Here is a 21,126-nt window from a genome sequence, read left to right on the forward strand (position 1 = left end):
TCCCGCTGCTCATCGATTTGCTTGAGCGGGCGCCAGTAATGTCTCCATTTGTCCCTGTCGAGTTCAGGGTCAGGGGAATGAGGCCCATTATTGTTACTGTTTTTGGCATATAGAATACGCCACGGGTAGCTTGCCAGGCTCTGTCATGCGAGATTCTGCATCGCTCTCTTCCAGGAGCTTTGTTTTACAGTCTCTGGATCTTGGCCATTGATGAGATTACATGGGGCCGGGGGCAGTTTTTGGGCGTGACTGCCAACCTACTGGAAAACAGGGGATCTGGGTGGAGGAGGCCCAGTCCCGAACTGAGCAGGCTTTGAGATCTCAGCCATGGGTCCCACACACCCGGCAATTTTTTGTATGTTTATTAATTTAAACTTCTCTTTTTTAATTATATGCTTGCATAACTAGGTATATTTTCTTCTTTCTTCTGCAAATGAATTTAAAAATTTTAAATATTTATACTTTCTGAATAATAATAAATCTAAAAATTTTATTTAAGAAAAAAATTAGTAGGCTCTGTTCTATTTATCTGGTGGATTCTATTTCTGACTTTTGGTCTCATGATTACAGAGTCTATTGTAATATTAGTGAAGACTGCTCATTAACACTCTTTTGATGTTTTATAACCTTACAGATCTTCAAAGAAACTTGAAAAGATATCTTTCCTGGAGTCAGCACAGCCTTAAAATAGGAACCTGGTGAAACAAATATTACCTAAATGACCTGAACTAATTAACATTATAAGCCATTTAAATGGCTTGTGAAGATGACTAATTACAATGATCAACATATATTAAGATATGGATTTCTTATTCTAACCCTATACTTCTTGATCCCAACTACACACCTTGGATAAAATTAATTTATAAATAGCAGCTATATCCAGTAAATGCCCTCAGAGCTGGGAGTAGAGGAGGGAACAAGATACAGGAAATCAGACTCAAGACTTAACACATGCAAGGCACGTGCTCTACTATGTGGACTTATCTCCCTGGACCAAATTTTTTTTAACTTCAAGTGAACTAAAAGGTTTATTCACTAAAATTTAACTTACTGCTATATGTAGCCATTACGACCTCAAGAGCACACGCCAACAAAGACATATGAAAGATGCTGTCATTCAGGAGCTTACTAGAGGAAAAAAAAATAAAAAACAAATTTGAAATTTTTATAGAAAAAAAATTATTTTAACTAAAATTTTTTTAATTACCTGAAATTTTGAATGGATAATCGCTCTTCTTCCTGAAATAGATTATAAAAATGTATAATTAAAACCTTTTTAAAGACTACATTTAATTATTTTTTTATTAATATTCTTTGTAACTTACTGATTTAAGCATGGATTCCATTACTCGGTAATACAATCGCACTCCAAGTTTGTATCGCTACAAAGGAAAAAATAAGATCTTTAGAAAATTGTAATTATTGGGGCTGGAGCGATAGAACAGCGAGTAGGGCATTTGCCTTGCACGTGACAGACCCAGTTTCGATTCCCAGCATCCCATATGGTCCCCCAAGCACCACCAGGAGTAATTCCTGAGTGCAGAGCCAGGAGTAACCCCTGAGCATCACTGGGTGTGACCCAAAAAGCAAAATTTTAAAAAAATTATAATTATTAATTTAAAAATATTTTCTCTGAAATGCATTCTGATCCTTTAAGAAATATGGTTCCCAAAAGATCACAAAAGCTATATTGCCTAAAACTCAAGACTTACTATAAAATGATCACGTAACATTTCTGATAAATTAACAAGAGGGGAGATCCAGTACCTGATTTCCTTTTGTACTACTTAAATAAACATAAGTTTTATATAAGTTATACATACACACACGCCACATACATATCAATATATGTAAAACATATACACTAAGTCTAAGCTATGTTTCCAGGGTCATTTTTGCCACTTTAAATAGTTAGAACTCCTACGGACACTTATTTTCAAAACAGATGTCTAATTTAAAGGAAGAGTCTCTGTCTGGAAAAATAGCACAGACAAAATCAGATCCAACTGTGCTTATCATCAAAAATTTTAGTCAAGTAACTAGTTGCCACCAGTTCAAATACTATCCAGATTTTATATATATACGAACACTAATCACATTCCTTCATTCCAAATTATAAATACAAGTTTTATATATAATCTGAAAGAACTTTTAAAATCTACTTGCATAAAAACATTGGTACCATCAAAATATAACTTCACTACATTGAAATATGTAATTAATTATAGCTTCCAAAGCATATGGTTATACACTACCTGATTAATACCATACAACAAGCAAAGAAAAAACCCTGAATCTTAGAAAATTTATAGAAATCAAGTATAAACACAGGGCTCTAATCCTATTCATAATCATATAATATACAAATCAAAACATGTATACCAAATATAGATAAAAGCAAAGAATTTAATTATTTTCTTGCCTCTATTTTCTGAAATTTCTATTTGTTTACTTTTGGTTTTATAAAGGAATTAAGAGCATTATTACATAAACAGAAAGCCCAGATTTATTAAGTGCCAGTATTACTCAGCAAATACTATTATAGTACTTAAACAGTTTGTAGATGCAGCATTTGAAATTATACACAATATTCAATGGCATTAATCAATGTTAAGTAAAGTTACCTGTAATCCAATCTCCATACATCCCTGTCCCACAGCCTTAGCAAATTTTTCTTTAAAGATGTATCCAATATCCTTCACTCTTTTCAGGATATTTTCCTTTGGATTAACTGTGCAGTTCTTTATGAAGGAAAAGCAAAAATAAATTTTTAGGTTGGTACTGAATCAGAATAGCACAGTGGGTAGGGCATTTGCCTTGCATGTGGTCGACCCTGGTTCAATTCCTCCAACCCCCTCGAGAGCCTGGCAAGCTACCAAGAGTATCCCGCCCGCACAGCAGAGCCTGGCAAGCTATCCCTGGCGTATTTGATATGCCAAAAACAGTAACAACAAGGCTCACAATGGAGACATTACTTGTGCCCACTCGAGCAAATCAATGACCAATGGGATGACAGTGACAGAATATATGACTTAAATTTTTCCACTGTTTACACTGTAGAAAAACTTCCACAATTACTAAGAACACACAATTACCAAAAGCATGTGAAATACAAAATTCACTGTTTAGGTGTTAGGGAGCAAAAGAAATATTGTGATATAAAAAAAAAAATCTGATGACCTACACTTTCTGTTGCTCAGTTGGAAAGAAACAAACTCATTAAAATTTCTCTTCAGCTATGACCAAAGATTAACCTTACTTTTATAATCGTTATAGATCACATACATTAAAATATTATACAGGGCCAGAAATAGAATGGTGGGTAGGGTGCTTGCCTTGCACATTGCCTGAACCCATGTTTGATCCCAAGCACTGAGTCAAGTCCCCAAAGCCCAGTCAGGAGTGATTCCTGGTGCAGTCAAGGGTTAACTTTGAACGTGGCCTGGTGTAGGCTCCCAGGAATTATACATTTAAAAATTCTAAAATTATAATAATTTTTGAAATGTCTATTTTAAAAACTCATTTCATATAAATTCTCCCTTTAATGAAAACATACGTCTTAGAAATATAGTAACAAAGCATTTCTTGTCATAAAACCATAGTTGTCAAAACATCCAGTAAAATGTTCATTACTGAGCTGAGTAATACTAGAGCAGGTAGGGCCTATGCCTTGCACACAGTGGACCAGGGTTCAATCTTCAGCACTCATAGTCCCCTGAGCCTGCCAGAAGTGATCCCTGAGCACAGAACTGGGTGGTGCCAAATAAATAAAAATAAAATATACATAACTTTTGAAACTTTACTTATCCGCACAAAGGAAGATGACATTATCTGATATATATATATACATATATTAAAAAAAAACCAAATTAAACTGAGCTCAAGAATTTTATTTTGGTGCCACACACAGTGCTGCTTAGGACTTACTCCTGACTCAATACTTATATTTCACTCCCTGCAGATTTGAGGGATCCTATGGGTTGCTGAGGATGGAATCCAGGTCAGTCCCATGGAAGGCAACATATCTTACCCTCTTAATTATCCCTCCAGACCCACCAGAGAATATCTTGGAAGCAAAATTTTCTTCCCAACTAATGCACTTCAAAATAAAACTAAATTGCTAAATACTTCACATATTAGAGGAAATATTTTGAATATGTGAGAAAAAAAGGTTATTGTTCTTTTAACTTGTATCAGTAGCACTATAGCACTGTTATCCCATTGTTCATCGATTTGCTCGAGCGGGCACAAGTAACGTCTCCATTGTGAGACTTGTTGTTACTGTTTTGGGCATATCAAATACACCAGGGGTAGCTTGCCAGGCTCTGCCGTGCGGGCGGGATACTCTCGGTAGGTTACCGGGCTCTCTGAGATGGATGGAGGAATCGAACTCAGGCCAGCCGTGTGCAAGGCAAACGCCCTACCCGCTGTGCTATCGTTCCAGTCCTCTCGTATCAGTATACTTCCTAAAGGTTTTAAGTAACTGAGTAAGCTATATTCAGGAAATACACTTGTGCAAAACGTAACAAAAGCTACTGTTGGGATCTCAGTATCCAGCCTGACACTTTGACTAAATCCCCTGTCCCTGAAAGATAGAGCAGCCCTGTTTACAGGGGCCCAAGGGCTTGCTTCAGCACTCCACACACGTAGGCACTCTGGTTGAGGATGAGGGATATAATAGTTATCATCTGCCTGAGCTGATACACCTGGCCCTGAAAGCGGGAAATGTAAATCATTAACATCTGTATTGAGCCTAATAAGATAAATGTGATACATGTGGATTGCCCCTGAAATATATGTATAAAACGCCCTGTGTGAGAGCTAATAAACAGATTGCTGATTGACCACCAGCTTTACCCCCTCCGAGTGGCAGCGGGAGTCCGCGGATGCGTGGAGGGCCAGGGCAGAGGCTTCTCTCCTTCCCACTCCCTCTCCTATAGGCGACCAGGGGGATCGTACTCCAGTGTGCCAGGGTGAGTGGCCAGGACCCTGACAAGCAACGTCCTTTGGGCAGATTGGAAAAACAAACTAAATCTGACCCAATACAATTATTGAACATAATGGTTAAATTACTTTGCTACTTCCTGGAGAAATATAAGATAACAGAAGTGACAAAACACAAGCAGATTATATGCTAACAGACATACTAATCACAACCAAAAAGCACATAGCTACTAGGATATGTCAAAATGTATTATGTTTCCCAGTCTTATACAATTTCAATGGATGAACATTTCAATGGGTTCTAATTTTCACATGACTTTAAATTAGGAGTGAAGGAACAAGTAAATAATATAAACACGAGTTTACATTTCTCTTCTTTTTCCATTTTGAGGGATCCTTCAAATATCAAGTGCAAAGTCTATAAGGAGTTGCAAATTGCAAAGTGCACAGGATCAGGCAAGAACCGTATATAAACTATAAAGTGACCAGAGAGATAGTACAGGGATAAGGTGCTAGTCTTGCACACAGCTAACCCATGTTGGTCCCCCAACACCACGTATGGTTCCTGAGCATGGCTAGGAATGGTCCCTGAACACAAAGCCAGGAGGAAGCCATTAGCACAGTCAGGCATGTCCCCAAATCAAAATAAATATAAATAAATGAAAATAGGCTGTAACACAGAATTAAAAAGACAGCAGTTATCAGGCAAATATCAACTCCTGTTTCGTATCACATTCAAGTATCTTAAAAGCAGCAGAAAGAAAAAAAAGGAACAACAATGGGAACTGGGAAATAGTAAAGTAATAACTTCAAACCTCTAAGTAAAATCAATCTAGAACTGAAGATCCTAAACTATCATACAAAAAACAAAAATAAAGACATATTAAAACCAAAACAAATCTTATATAGCTATCTTAAACTATACTCACTAAAGAAATATTAAAAGTTGTATCTGAAGAAGAAAATAATACCAAAAGAGCAAAATAAGCATAAGAAAATCTACACCTAAAATTATCTACATGAAATAAGGTTACTAATAGTATTAGTAAAAGAAGATAATAGAGAACATGTGTAGAGAGTTGAGCATTTTAAAAACATTTAGTATTTAGACTTACAATTTATAATTAGTATCATATAATGTTTAATATATAGCTTACATTAAAATAGGAAATTAGATTTTCTGATGGTTGATCACTTGCTGAATTTAAGATCATCATTAATTGCTGAATAGTATTCATAACAGTTCTAGAGGAAAAACATGAAAAAGTATTAAGCACTGAGGTAAAAAAATAAAATGCATTTACTTCACGTTAAACATATATTCAAACTCTTATCTCCCATTTGTCTCAAAGAAGCTTTTGGAAATAAGACTTTGTGTAAACCTTAATGTACTATTGTTTACATGGAATTACTTATTTAATTTTAAGAAAGGAAGTGTTTTGTAGTCAGTTTTAATTGAAACACTGTTAAAAAAGTGATCTTAGAAAATAATACAAATTACCTATTATTTTTTTTCAAATAAAGACAGGAAGATATTTAATAACTCAAGTAAAAAAAACCAAATAATTCTTCTTTACAGAGATTTTCAAGAAGAAAACATACATAACCTTAGAAGTTACCACTCTTACAACATAAAATTAGGACAATCTCTTGAGACTCAATTTTAAAATTATGTTTGTATATGACAAATTTAATGTTCAAATTTTGGAGAGTTATGTTATACACTGCTAGTGCAGGTAATATTTATCACTCAAAGAACTGCAAAATACCTGTTGCTGAAGGAATCCTTAAATATTATTAGTGAAACATTTAACCTAAATTATAATGACTAAACTAGAAGTGATCGAGTGCTAAATCCAAAAGATTGCTTCACTATGATACTCCTTGAAGCATTAAACACTCTAAAGCATGCTTAGAACATATTACAAACTCCCTCCCTTCCTTCCTGGGCTTTTGGGGCTTAAATATCTGGGCTCCCAATTACGTTTTATTCTCCTTAACTTTAGTACTTAAATCTAGCATTTCTTAAGGCTCTATTTTTAGATATCCTTTTTTTTAGGGGATGAGGTGGTTTAGGCCATACCCAACAGTGCTCAGGGCTGGCTTACTCCTGGCTTTGTGTTCAGGGTTCCACTCTCAGTGGTACTCCAGGATCACTCGGTATTTTTGGGAGAGGGGGAAAGAAACACATATGCAGTGGCAGGTATCAAACCAGAGTCGGTCACATGCAAGGCAAACATCTTCCTTGTGATACCCCCTTCACTATCACTCTAGCCACAGCCACCCATTTTTGCCATTATATTCCCACTTCAGGCAACATCATTTGTTCATGGTTTTAATCCTCCCATATTGATTCCCAAATCTAAGTTCCCTGCATTTTATAAATTACCTTCTTCATATTCATTAAATGCCTGAATAATAATATTCTAAATATGAATCTAGTTATTGTCAAAATTATTTCTGTTCTTTCACTCACAGAGCCTACTCATGGGTCAGCCTTCATCATCTTTAAGCTGAGTTACTACAAGGCAGTCCAGAGACCCACCATGTCTATGGGTAGTAAGGCTTAGGCATGTGCACTCTGAAAAAAATTTCTCTGGTATATTCTAATTTTTACCACTGGTTAAAAAGCTCCTTAAAATATTAGCAGGTCTATGTTTCCTCACATACTTCTTAGTCTCTCCCCTCACAAGTTACACCCACATAAACTTTCAAAAATCTATTTTGGTTTTTTCTTTCCTCTACTTAATACCTACCCAATTTTAGCCAACAGGAGTCATCATGTACAAGCAAAGTCCAAGCCTGTAAATAAGGCATAGGAGGCCCTTTCAAATCTAGTACTTATCCTTCTATCTGGCTATTTCATCTTCTCATTTCATATACAATGGATATAGACTGCAGTTCCCCAATAATGCTGCTTTATAAAGTCATCTGCACATAGTGTTCCTAAGTCTCCTGTGACACAGAATTTTTCATATTCAAATGTTATGCCCTTTCTGCCATCTCACTAGCAATGATAATTTTATTTTATTTAAAATACATTTGTATATAGTCATTTGAAAACTCTGGTGACCCAGGGATCACACCCATAAGCCACACCCTGCCACACCCTGCAGGCACCAGATAATCTCTTCATCAACACTTTCCATATCTCAACGGCTGCTCCTCCCAGACGGGAATATAAAATGAGGCCCCCATAGCCATGCAACCGGACTCCATGCCAGGCTGTTTTCACTCAGGGCACCCCAGAGGGGGGGTCGAGTGAGAACCCTCCCCGCCCCAAGGGACCCAGCCCCAGCAGCCGACCTCCATTACCCAACTGCCGCCACACTCCAGGCCACTTTCCAGACCATTATAAGACACTTCCTACCCATTTTCCATAATTACCATACCACAGCTGATGGAGTTCAGACAGTAGGCAACAAATCATAGAGGGCAATATACATATACATATATATGTACATATATATATACACACACACACATATATATGTACCTCAGCGAGCACGGCAAACTACCGAGAGTATCCTGCCCACACGGACAGAGCCTGGCAAGCTACCCGTGGCGTATTCGATATGCCCGAAACAGTAACAATAGGTCTCATTCCCCTGACCCTGAAAGAGCCTCCAATCGTTGGGTAAGACGAGTAAGGAGAGGCTGCTAAAATCTCAGGGATGGGAAGAAGAGAGACATTACTGGTGCCCGCTCGAGTAAATCGATGAACAATGGGATGACAGTGACACAGTGATACAGTTATGTATCAGTTGCTCTAGATCTTAAGTGCTGAACAGAGAGTCATGGTCCATATGGTATGAATTACAGGTACTGCTCAAAACCAAACACACAGATGAACTTAAACCATGATATATACTACAGAAGAATAAAACAGGATGCTATCAGAGAGAAAATATGAATTGACAGAAATATTTTAAATAGCATGTTTTTGATGAAATGTAACCAGTGGAAATCTGTAAAAAGAAAATAAGAGTTTCACAAAAAGAAAAAGCAACTACCAAAAGATGAGACTGGAGAGGTAATTAAAAGTCAGCTCATATAGAAGACTTGTAGGTACAGCTTGATTTTGTAAGGAATCTGCATTCTATTTCACTTGCAGTTAGCAGCAATCTGAAGGTTTAACAAACAAGATGAGTATGACCAGAAGCATGTTTTAAGAACAACATTTTTGGGATTCTTGTGTACAGATCTGCTATGGAGAAAAGGGAACAATAATGATGATAGAAGCAGCAAAATCATTTAGTAAGCTATTACCACAAAAAAAAAAAGGAAGATATTTGGACAAAGGCAGAGAATAGAAATGGAAAACAGAAGATGGACTCAAATATCTTGGAGGTATATTCAACAATATATATAACAGATTTTTAAAAGATTAAGATGAGATACTATCAATATTTGATAACAGATTCTATAGTATTGGATAACAGATTTTTTTAAATGCTTCTATTCAGAAGGCTGAAAAGTTAGCTGAATGGGCTAAATGCTGCTCTGCATACAGGGGCCCAAGTCACATCTCCTGTATCATGGATGTGGTCCTCCAAGTACTGCAAGGAGGAAACAACATCTGAATTCTGAGCAGGGAGTAGCCCTTGAGCATAGTGATTCCCCCTCCGTGCACCACACAACCTCCAGAACTGTTTCCAATCCTGTAGTATGCAGAAAAAATAATAATAACTCTTTTTTATTTATTAAGATAGAACATATCCCAATTTAGGGCTTATTCCTTAAGAAATAGAGGGAACAAGGAATACTACTAATTATATTCTTGGAAACATTATATACATGTTTATACAAACAGGCAAAACAAACCCTGAATTACCACAAAGCACTGAATAAACAGTTATAATGAAAATCTAAAGTAAGAAAATTCATACCTAGGAGCCAGAGCAATAGTACAGTAAGTAAGGTGCTTGCATGCATGCCTTATACATGGTCAATCCAGATTCACTCCCCAGAATCCCATATGGTCTCCCACAAGCACTACCAGGAATAATTTCTGAGTACAGAGCCAGGAGTAACTCCCAAGCATTGCCAGGCATGGCCCATAAACCAAAATAACTAAAAAGAAAAAGAAAATACATACCTAACTGGAGTCTGTGGAATAATCATATTCATATCTTCATCAGGATTATTCTTGCGTGGTGTTCTCTGCAATTCTAAACTAAATAATGATAAGCAAAGTCATTCAAAATAAAATGTTAGTCATTCAAACAGAAATCTTACACTTTGTTCTGTATAAATCAAAATACAGTATATTACCTTCTGTTCCTCATGAAACATACAAACTGGTATGTCAATAAATGAAAATAATAGGAAATAGATGATGCAAAGTTGCTTAAATAAAACTTTAGTTGGTTTTTTTGTCTTGACTTGTTTTTTTGGCCACAAACAGCTGTATTCAGGACATAATCCTGGCTGCACTCAGGGATCATTCCTGGTGGGCTCAGGGAACTACATGAAGTGCTGGGATCAAATTTTGGTACACCATTTGCAAGGCAAGACCCTCACTCTCTGTACTATCTCTCTAGCTCCAAAATTTTAATTGTTTTCACCATTTTTTTCTTTTTGATTTGGGGTTACATCCATTAGGGCTCAGGGCTTATTCCTGACTGCGCTCAGGGATCACTTCTGGAAGGGCTAAGGGGAACCATATATGACACCAGGATCAAATTCAGGTCCCTTGCAGGCAAGGAAAATGCCCTATCTGCTATACTCTCTCTAGATTCTCGCCAATGCTTTTAAGATTCTTTTCACTATAACAAACCAGTACTCCAATCAGGAAGAAAGTCAAACTTAGCAATTTTCTCTAATAATTTAAATGTTGTCTTTAGAAAAATGTCAGATGAAATTACTAACCAAACTGGTTAGTATGTTAAAAACCAAAGCTCAAAGTTCTCAATCCTGTTTTCTAAAAGTTTTAACTCAAACAAAACTGAACATTTGGTATTTAACCTACAGATTATATGTATTTTTTTCAATTACATATTAAAAGAATTAGCTAAGGATGAGGCAAAAGGGGGCTGGAGTGGTAGCACAGCGGCAGGGCATTTGCCTTGCATGCGGCCAACCCGGAGAGCCCAGCAAGCTACCGAGAGTATCTTGCCTGCACAGCAGAGTCTGGCAAGCTACCCGTGGTGTATTCGATATGCCAAAAGCAGTAACAAGTCTCAAGACGGAGAAGTTACTGGTGCCCGCTCAAGCAAATTGATGAGCAATGGGATGACAGTGACAGTGACAGTGAGGCAAAAGGAGAGCACTTGTCTTATGTGTAAGGAGGCCCTGGGTTCCATCCCCAACACCACAGGCAGGTGGTGTTTGAAAAGCCTTCAAACAGGGAACCAAGAGATAGGTTTATCTCTGTGGTTGACCCCAGTTTGACCCCCAGCACCATAGGGTTCCTCTTAGCATTGCTGGGTGCAGACCTGGAGGCCTGAACTTTTGTCAAAGTGGTGCTGGCCCAGTTGACTGAGTTTCTCCAGGAAGGGACCCTGAGTCTCTTGAACACTGCATGGGACACCCCTACCTCGCCACATCTCCTCCAAAAAAGAAATGAAAACAGACATTGTTTAATGTCTTAAAAGTAACCTTATAATTATTTGAAAACTTTTAAAGTACTTTTAACCATTTCTACATTTTGGAAGTCTATGTGACAATTCAAAAGAAAAAAAAATTTAAGTTAACTTGCATTAACTTTGATAACACGAACCAAGTAAACACTAAAAGATTTAAGATTAAAGACAATTAAAGAAAAAGAGACAGACCACTACATGTGTAAATTATCTAAACAATTTTCTTTTGGTGCATACCTTAAAATTACACTGACCTATAAGACAGCTGCCAGAGAACAATTCAAAATAAATCTGTTAATAAACTCTATGTTTAGAAGACTGGTCATCTTCCTAGACTTATATAAAAGCATTTATATTTGTCACACAAATCATTAAAGTCACTATGTTATATTTAAACCTACATATATAAAAATCAATCTATAGCAAAAGTATATCAACAAATAAAAATACAGCATGTACAATACCTGTCTGTAGGATCAGCTTGAAGTGTTTTATCATGATCCAGAAATAATCTTGCATCCAGATCTTTGTTTTTAAGGTAAATTTCTTCATATTGTTTAGAGAGACTTTCCACCTCAATAGAATAAAATACTAATTATCTTTTTCAAGTCAAAGTCATCACATCTCTCAGCAGACAGAAGCACAAAATTACAGAATTTTTATACAATATACATTTCCTTTTATAATATATATTGAGTTTCAATGCAAAATAAATCTAAAAATAAACTATTTTTTCAATTTGAACTTTATACCTATTTTACGTGTGCAATCCATAAAATTTTATGTAGAATCACAAATGTCACAAAACAGTACTGAGACAAAATCAAAAACTAAAAATAATCATTATCCATAACCACTCACCATCAAGATCTTCCAAAAATTCCTTTTTTCTTTCACTATTTAGTACAGTTATTAATATATAACAAAATAAAATATTTTCAAGCACTAAGCTAAATTCTTCTGATTATATATTCTGCCTATCTTTTCTTTTTTGGGTTTCTGGCTCTCACCTGCTGTGCTCGGGGCTTACTCCTGACTCTGTTCTCAGGGACCACTCCTGGCAGGCTTGGATGACCAACTACATGTGGTGCCGGGATCAAATCTGCGTCTGCCACATGCAAGGCAAGCACTCTACCCACTATGCTATTATTCCAGCCCCACTGCCTATCTTTTCTAAGCCCCTTGAGTTTACTCAGTGCCTTTCAGTCAAGTATGTTGGGTGAAAGAATTAGGTAAGTTAACCCAATAAAACTACTTAATTTATTTAAAATACTAAACTCTTTTAGAATTGCTAGAATTCATAATTCTTTTTACAAATTCTGATTCATAATTTTCTAAGCATAGTTTAAAAAGCAATACTCCAATAAAAACTACTTAGCATAGCTTCTACTACAATTTTCTAATATACATGCAATATAATTTATTTTTTATTTATTAAGATTGTATTTAATTTATTAAGATCATATACCTATAAAAGTTACAAAGATATTAACTTTCTACTGTTTTCTTTCAGATTACCTCTGGAAGTCCATTAGAAGCTACAATTCCAAGAGAATTCATAAAAGGTATAAAATTTTTGAAATAAACATTTTTCACCTGAAAAAGATAAAGTGAAAACATGGCAATTAGCATTTTTAAAAAACTAAATCTTTGACAACATTAATGTCACAATGAAAGTATCACTGGACATTTTAATTAATGACAATCTAGTGTTGCATTTATTTTATAATGACTCAACTATTTAGTTCTAAATTAGGGAGGTATATTTTAGGACTTAAATTGGAGGTGGAGTGAAGAATTCACTGAAATGAGATTTTGGAGACAGAACCCACTGAAACCAAATTAAATTCCACATTTAATAAACAATGAAGAAATAAATGGCTCAAAGAAAACCAAAACTTTAAGCAACTTCACCAAAGTAATGTAACTAAGTGAATGTAACTAAGTGAATGCTTTGTACTCAGGGAGCCTAAGTTCGATCCCTGATGAACTAAAGGTCCCTTAAGCACTGCTAGGTGCAACCCCTAAGCAGAGAGTAGGAGACAGCTTCTGAACCTTGCTGGGCATACTCCAAAATCAAAAACAACAAACCCAAAACATAACCAAAAAAAAAACCCCAAAACCATCATCTACCTACCATCAAACCCAAGATTCATTTTATTTCTCTACCTGTTGTTTCTCAGAAACATAATTTTGGGGTACTTCATACAGGTCTTTTGAAACCTGCTCAAGAAATATGAAGTCCATTTTTTAGCATATACTTACAAAAGCAGCCTGTTTATATTTCACATGTGAAAAAAAATGGCTCCCAGGAATTCAAGTCAAATCAAAGAAAGGTCTGCTATATCGCTCTAAGGGATGGAATCATGCATGTTTGAGGCCCTCAGTACGACCCCACACCACATGCCCCCTCCCAGCAAGCACCTCAGTTGCAGCCAGCAAGGGTCCCAGCACCTTGAGCCCACATAGCATCATATTGCCAGTCCAAACTCTGAACTGTCCAGTCCAACTGTTGGAGTATGATTAGGAGTGGCTTCCAGATCCCCCTGAATACTGCTTGGGAGGCGCTCCCAAAATTAAAATAAGAAAATATTTTTGTAGAATTACATAGGTTCTTTAAAAAGCATCCACTGATTAACATGAATTGAACAAAATAAACAGGAGTTTTATTTCTAGCTACAGCACTTGCAATGTGTTACTTTTTTGTTTTTTTAACAACTTACTTTTCTTAATTTGTCATTTCTTGGAGGAATGAGAAGGAGGGGAAGCCTCCCAAGCAGTGCTCAGGAGCCCAAGGGGTAATTCCCAGCAATGTTCAGGCAAGAGATGGGGTGCTGCTCACACTCAGTAGTGCCTCCTGCATTACAGTTGGCAGTGCTCAAGGCTCACGTATTGCCAGGGCATGAGCCTTAGGTCATATACTTGCCAAATACGCACTATAGCCCTTTGAGCTAGTTCCACAATCCTTATTATCAGTTCTTCATTTAATTTTTATTTCCAAATTTGAAGTTTATATTTATTAAGGTGAAAGTTCCTACAGGCTATAAATAAGTTTAAAAATTATAATACTATATTTATTTCCTAATTAAATTTCATATATCTAGAATATTTATATAAGGTGTGTAGCTTTAATAAACCAATCAGTATACCTAATCAATAATTATTTAACATAAATACAATTAACCAATAGTTATACATGCCCCAAAGCTATATAACCAAATGCCAATTAATACCAGTACTATCAAGTATTTTAATTAATTTACTTTACAAATCATTACATCCTAAAATATGAAAGATTTGCTTAAAATAAAAAGTAAAAAAATTAACCCTGACTTTAAAAATAAATTTTAGGGGACAGAAGGATAGTACAGCAGGTAGGGTGCTTGCCTTGCACACAGTCGACCAAGTTAGATCCCCAACACTGCATATAGTTTCCCCAAGCACCACCAGGAGTGATCACTGAGCACCACTGGATGTGGCCCCACAAAAATAAAAACAAGTTTACAATTAACTCTGAAATTAACATTAACAGCAAGTAATTAAAATGTATTCCTATAAATAATCTCAACTAATCAACAGACTGAAGTAAAAAACATTATTTCAACTACATTCATCAGCTTATTAGCAAAAATAATCTTGATTCTAGAAAAAGCAAACATAGACATGTTTAAAGATCTATAGGTCTATAATTATAGCTATACACTCATTCAAATTAATAAAAACCACAGTACTAAAGCCTAGATATTTTAATATACCTTCTTGCCACTTCTTTTTTTTTTTTTTTTGGGTCACACCTGGCGATGCACAGGGGTTACTCCTGGCTCTACACTCAGGAATTACCCCTGGCCGTGCTCAGGGGACCATATGGGATGCTGGGAATTGAACCAGGGTCGGCCGCGTACAGGGCAAACGCCCTACCCGCTGTGCTATCGCTCCAGCCCCTTCTTGCCACTTCTTAAATTAGATTGTGAGGTCATATTCTACTTCTCAAAGCTGACAAGAGAAGTTTCAAATATGCAGTATTTCATAAAAACTTTCAAAAAGTAGTGAATGGTGGATTGTAGAACTATCGATGAGAGAAGCAGCACAGAGAAAGTTAACCCTGGTAGTAATGATTCTACCAAAGTGTAGGCTGTTAGTAACTAGCTATTAGTCTCTAGAAGCTTGTTTACTAATTATCAGAAAAACGGAAACTAAATATATTATTTGTAAGATTCCTACAATTCTAATCTGGATTCTAAAAGCTTGTTAAGACATTCCTGGGTATTCAGGTATATTCTTAATTGGCCATTAATATCTGTTGTAATATAAACTATAGAAAGCTAAACATACATTTAATGTTGGCATCACATATTAAACCCAAACACTAGGTTGTCTTAAAGAATAATTTAAAACATTTAGGGACATTGGTAACCCAGAAAAAAAAAGAGCAAACACATTTACAAACTACTATTTTAATGATAAACATCTCATTGATTTTAGTATGAGGACAATATTCTCTTTAATATCAAAGTAAATGACTATAAAAATCAAATTTCTAAATATGTTGCTACTGCATGTCGGCACTAATTACAAAAAGCAAACTCAACATAAAAGAATTAATACTACTAGGAAGAACTTATATCTAATTCTAACTATTTAAAGAAAATCATGAAGTTAAATTACCTCATCTATATTACATTCGTGTTCTTTACAGAGAACTTCAATAATTCTTGTATCATTTTCTAGTTGTTTGACTATCCGTGCACTCCTGTTGTGACCTCGCCTTGGTGTTCGAGGCGAACCATTAATAGGTATTACAGCTGTTTCTGGAAAAATGGTAAATCAGATGAGAACAATTGTACATTTCATTGTATATGATAAAGAATTCAAATTCTAATTTGGAAGGTCAAAAATAATTTTGAAATATTCTTTTAATAAATTTCATTAAAAGGCTAGTAGTTTACCTATTTATTGAATATCTATGTGCTGATATTAGCCTTTTTCCTTCCCTTGTTTCTTCTGCCTTCAACTAGTCGAAAATAAAACTATAAAATACTTAAAATTTTCAGACAAAAAAAGGCAAGGGAAATAAGACAACTAAAGACCTATTCTAAGTGTTTATTACTCAAATCTTCAAAGGATTTTAAAAATGCCTTCTAATTTAAGAGTCTTGTTTTGTTCTAAAGACCAACACCTAGCGGCATTTAGGGATTACTATTGGCAGGATATGAGGGAGGGATTGAACCTGGGCTGACAGCGTGCAAGGCAAGTTCTTTACCCACTGTACTATCACTGTTCTCACATTTTAGAAGCAAGGAGTAAGTTCAATTTTAATTAAGCTTACATTTTTCTGGAGAATAATAAGTTATTTTGATATCTTACTATTGAAGTAAGAAATTTCATTCTAACAGGAATGTCATCTTTGTTAAATGCTAACGATTTAGGGCACATTATCTTTATTTAGATATACTTCCCATCTCATCAGTTACTAGAATAGATGAACAATAATTCACACGCAAAAAATAAATCACTTCATCATTGAGTATCCAAATAATAGAAATTTTGTTAAGCTAATTCTATAGGATGGGCTATTCTTTCTCATGCATTTTCATACATATTTGTTTTCTTGCCTCTGCTTCATGTAACACTATGTATTCATCAACACAGACTATAAATGCTACCTCTTTCATAATTTTTCTGTTTCCTGAACATTCACAGTATTTGCTACATTTCAGTCTATACCAGTTTCTATTACATATCCATCCCCTCATTACTTTCTTACTTGTCTTCTTTCTCCTATATTTTATGCAACCTAAGGGCAAAGGGCAAAGTTCATATGCATTAATTTTTATCACCCTCTTGACTCCAGAACTACATTTTGGATCTAGTAGACATTCAATAAACTAACAATTAAGTAGGAAAGATATGAACAGTTTTAAATACTTACTATATGGTTCCTTGAGCAATGCAGGTGGTGAAAGTTTGATAAAATAATCAAGGACACACAACATTAATTGAAAGGAGATCACTAGATCATCTTCCATTTGTAATACTTCCCCTGAAAATGAACAAAAATGGTTCACATTTTTAAGTAAAGTTAGAGATTGAAATTTCTAAGTTAGAAAATATGGAGCATAGGTATATTTATGTACTCATTTATCCAACAATCACTGGAAAAATTAAAAAGTTCCTTAAATCACTGAAGATATTTTTGATAAAACTTCAAGTCTGATTTGATATATATAAGATATGTAATAAGTGATAAACTAATAAACTCCATCATGAACAACTTTTTAACTGTGTATCTCACAGTGATTTAATTTTTTTAGTGATTTAATTTTTTTAATTTAAATACTGCAAAAACCAAGGCCACTCAAAATATATCACTAAAAATGTATCTATAACACAATTTAGAAAAAAAATCTTAAAAGTTGATGTAACCAATGTATAAACAGTCACGGTCACTGTCATCCCATTGTTCATCAATTTGCTTGAACAGGCACCAGTAACGTCTCCATGGTGAGACTTGTTACTGTTTTTGGCATATCGAATATGCCACGGGTAGCTTGCCAGGCTCTGCCGTTCGGGCAAGATACACTTGGTAGCTTGCCGGGCTCTCTGAGAGGGGCAGAGGAATCGAAGTATGAGAATTAAATCACTGTCACTGTCACCCCGCTGTTCACTGATTTGCTCGAGCAGGAATCAGTAATGTCTCCATTGTGAGACTTTTTGTTACTGTTTTTGGCATATTGACTATGCCACGGGTAGCTTGTCAGGCTCTGCCGTGCGGGCAGGATACTCTTGGCAGCTTGCTGGGCTCTCTGAGAGGGATGGAGGAATCAAACCCGGGTCAGGCACCCTACCTACCGCTCCAGTCCATGAAAATTAAATACAGGAAATAACACATAATTAAAAGAAAAATAGTATAACTACAGAAAATATGCAAATCATGATCAAAATATGATAAATTTGCTATGACTATCTTGTGTTTATGAATTATTTACTAGGTGTTAAACTCGGGCTTCTCATACACAAAGTGCATGCTCTAACGCTGGGCTACAATCCCCAGCCCGTCGTGTGATTTTACATTATTTTGGGGGGGTTTTGTTTGTTTGTTTTTTTTGGTTGGAGCCACTTCGAGCAATACTTGGCCCATAGGAGTAGTATTCAGCTTCAAGTTGCAGGGAATAGGGCATTTAGCACCACGAATTGGGCCTTATCCCAGCTCCTATGAGTTAAACCAGGTCTCTCATATGCAAAGTACATGCTCTACCACTGAGCTATAATTCCCATTCCATTTTGTGATTTTACTTTGTTGTTATGGTTTTTTGTTTTGTTTTTTGTTCTGTTTAGATTTTTAGGAGCCACCAGTAATAGTTGGCCCAGAACAGCAGTACTCAGCTCCAGGTGCTGAGAGGTTGGGGCATTCAGTACCAGGGACTGAACTCTGGGCCTTATCCCAGTGTCTTGTGCACTAATTTTATTGTCATGGTTAAAATATCAAGCCTCAAACTGAAAAAAAAAAAAAAAAAAACAATTCTTGTAGTACTCAGAAAGAAAATGAAGATGGAAAATTAAGTTAGTACAAATTTCTCAATGGCTGAGTTCAATACCATTGCGACAATAATGTCCTGAAGAAAACAAACATTATCTAAGAATAAGACATATAGCCAAACTATTCTTCAAGTATAAAGTCTTTGAATATGATTCATTAACATACCCATAACCAACCAGTGAACCCACCCTCCTCTCTCAGTCTCTCATTTCCACACAGAGCAGTGTACAAGCTTACTCCTGGCTCTGTGCTCAGGGGGCTATATGTGGTGCCAGGGATCAAACCCAGGTTATCTGTAAGCACACGAAATATCTCACCTGCTCTATTATCTCTCTGACCCCTAAAACCTTCCTTAAAATATTCTGTCATTATAAAATCTAGTCAGTTAAAAGCAAATAATCAAAAATGGATAAGCAGGATAAGCATGATATAAGCAAGAGTGATGATAAACTTAGAATGAAACCTAGAACTTAATTATAGGAGAGATTAAACGAGCATGATTTTTATAGAACAGATGTAAACATTATAATCAAGATTACATGATACTAACAATAAAATGAGCAAATCTGAAAGTGGAATAAAAGGAGAAGACTGGAAAAAAATGAGAATACTAGCATTCCTTTCCTTCAAAGGAGATAAATATCTATTGCTTTAGATGAAAACACAAAGTTGATCAAAGCCAAATGGTTAAATTTTTCATAACGTGTTTTCAGTCCCAGTATTGTTTTAGAAAATAATACTGCTTAGTGACAAAACACTGACCTAAATGTAAGCTATTTGTTTCATGTTTCTTGCTTATTTTGCAAAATTTAAGTAAAAAGCAAATAATTTTTGCTTTTTAAAGATAAAGTTATAATGTGATCTTGTTTTAGAAAGACATACCTACACATGATTGCACTCCTCTACTCACCCTTTTTTTTAGCAAGAATGTATACACAAAAGAAAACATAGGAATGACAATCAGATTTTTTGATTTTGGTTTATGCACTTTGGTTTGATTCCTGGCTCTGTGCTCAGGAATCAACTCCTGGGAGTGCTCGGGGACCATATAAGATGACAGGGATTAAACCCGGGTCAACTGCATGCAAGGCAAACAAATGCCCTACCAACTGCAATATGGCTTAGCCCAGACAATTAGATCACGTTAATGGTTATTAGCTCTTGTTATGAAAGGAGGTGGCAGTAAATGAACGAAACATTTTGGGTTTAACCAAAAAGAATTATTTAGTTTTACACTGAAATTAGTATTAACAGATAAAAATGACTCTTACCTTTAGCTAGTAAAAATGTGATCCAAGAAACTTTAAGCACCAACACAGAGTTTATTTCAGTTGTTACCCTAGTAAATAGAAAAAAGAAAAGGTTTACATTGAATTTTAAAATTATTCCCTTTTATCCCCTATGTTTTATAATACAGACATGAATTAAATGCAGAACAGAACACAGCATTTTTTGGGGGGTTCAGCAAGTTTTTATTTCTCAAATTACTACAATAATTCTTGTGAAAATTAAATTTTACTAAACTTCCCATCAAAAAACATTGTCTCATTAGTTTATCTTCTGTATCAATGTGTTATATTTTAAGGATCTTTCCAATGACAAATTATATTTTTATTTACAAATAAAGTTCATCAATATCTATATTCTTTTCCAGTTTTACTGGAAAGCCCTGCAAATATTATGATTTTTACTTATAGGAACAAAAGAAATACATTATATTATCTTTAATTCCTAAGCTTCATAAACTTTATGAACTAAGCTGAATAAAATTGAATGGTGAAGTATTATGCTTTTGTTGTGTTTTTTTTAAATTAGTTACAGATTTACACATTTTCGTGCTTATGTTTCCATCATACAATGTTCGAGAACCTATCCCTCCACCAGTGCCCATTCTCCACCACCTATGAACCCAGTATCCCTCCCACCCCCCAGTCCTATCCCCCCACTCCACCCTGCCTCTGTGGCAGGGCATTCCCTTTTGTTCTCTCTCTCCTTTTGGGTGTTGTGGTTTGCAATAGGGGTATTGAGTGGGCATCATGTTCAATCTATAGTCCACTT

At 35.6% G+C, this 21,126-nt stretch overlaps 1 protein-coding gene across 2 annotated transcripts in view; it reads right to left on the reverse strand.

The window, feature by feature from the left end:
- RB1 (RB transcriptional corepressor 1) overlaps positions 1-21,126 on the reverse strand; it is a 122,301-nt gene that overhangs the window by 62,238 nt on the left and 38,937 nt on the right. For both annotated transcript variants that reach the window (XM_055133305.1, XM_055133310.1), the window contains exons 6-16: positions 20,340-20,407; positions 17,461-17,571; positions 16,197-16,339; positions 13,050-13,127; positions 11,996-12,105; positions 10,046-10,123; positions 6,105-6,192; positions 2,628-2,744; positions 1,329-1,385; positions 1,211-1,242; positions 1,055-1,131 (exon numbers count right to left, since the gene is read on the reverse strand). In XM_055133305.1, coding sequence (XP_054989280.1) covers positions 1,055-1,131; positions 1,211-1,242; positions 1,329-1,385; positions 2,628-2,744; positions 6,105-6,192; positions 10,046-10,123; positions 11,996-12,105; positions 13,050-13,127; positions 16,197-16,339; positions 17,461-17,571; positions 20,340-20,407 — 959 coding nt within the window. The remainder of the gene's footprint in view (positions 1-1,054; positions 1,132-1,210; positions 1,243-1,328; positions 1,386-2,627; positions 2,745-6,104; positions 6,193-10,045; positions 10,124-11,995; positions 12,106-13,049; positions 13,128-16,196; positions 16,340-17,460; positions 17,572-20,339; positions 20,408-21,126) is intronic.

This window comes from Sorex araneus, chromosome 1 (genome assembly GCF_027595985.1).
Source record: "Sorex araneus isolate mSorAra2 chromosome 1, mSorAra2.pri, whole genome shotgun sequence".
NCBI classification, from domain to species: Eukaryota; Metazoa; Chordata; class Mammalia; order Eulipotyphla; family Soricidae; genus Sorex; species Sorex araneus.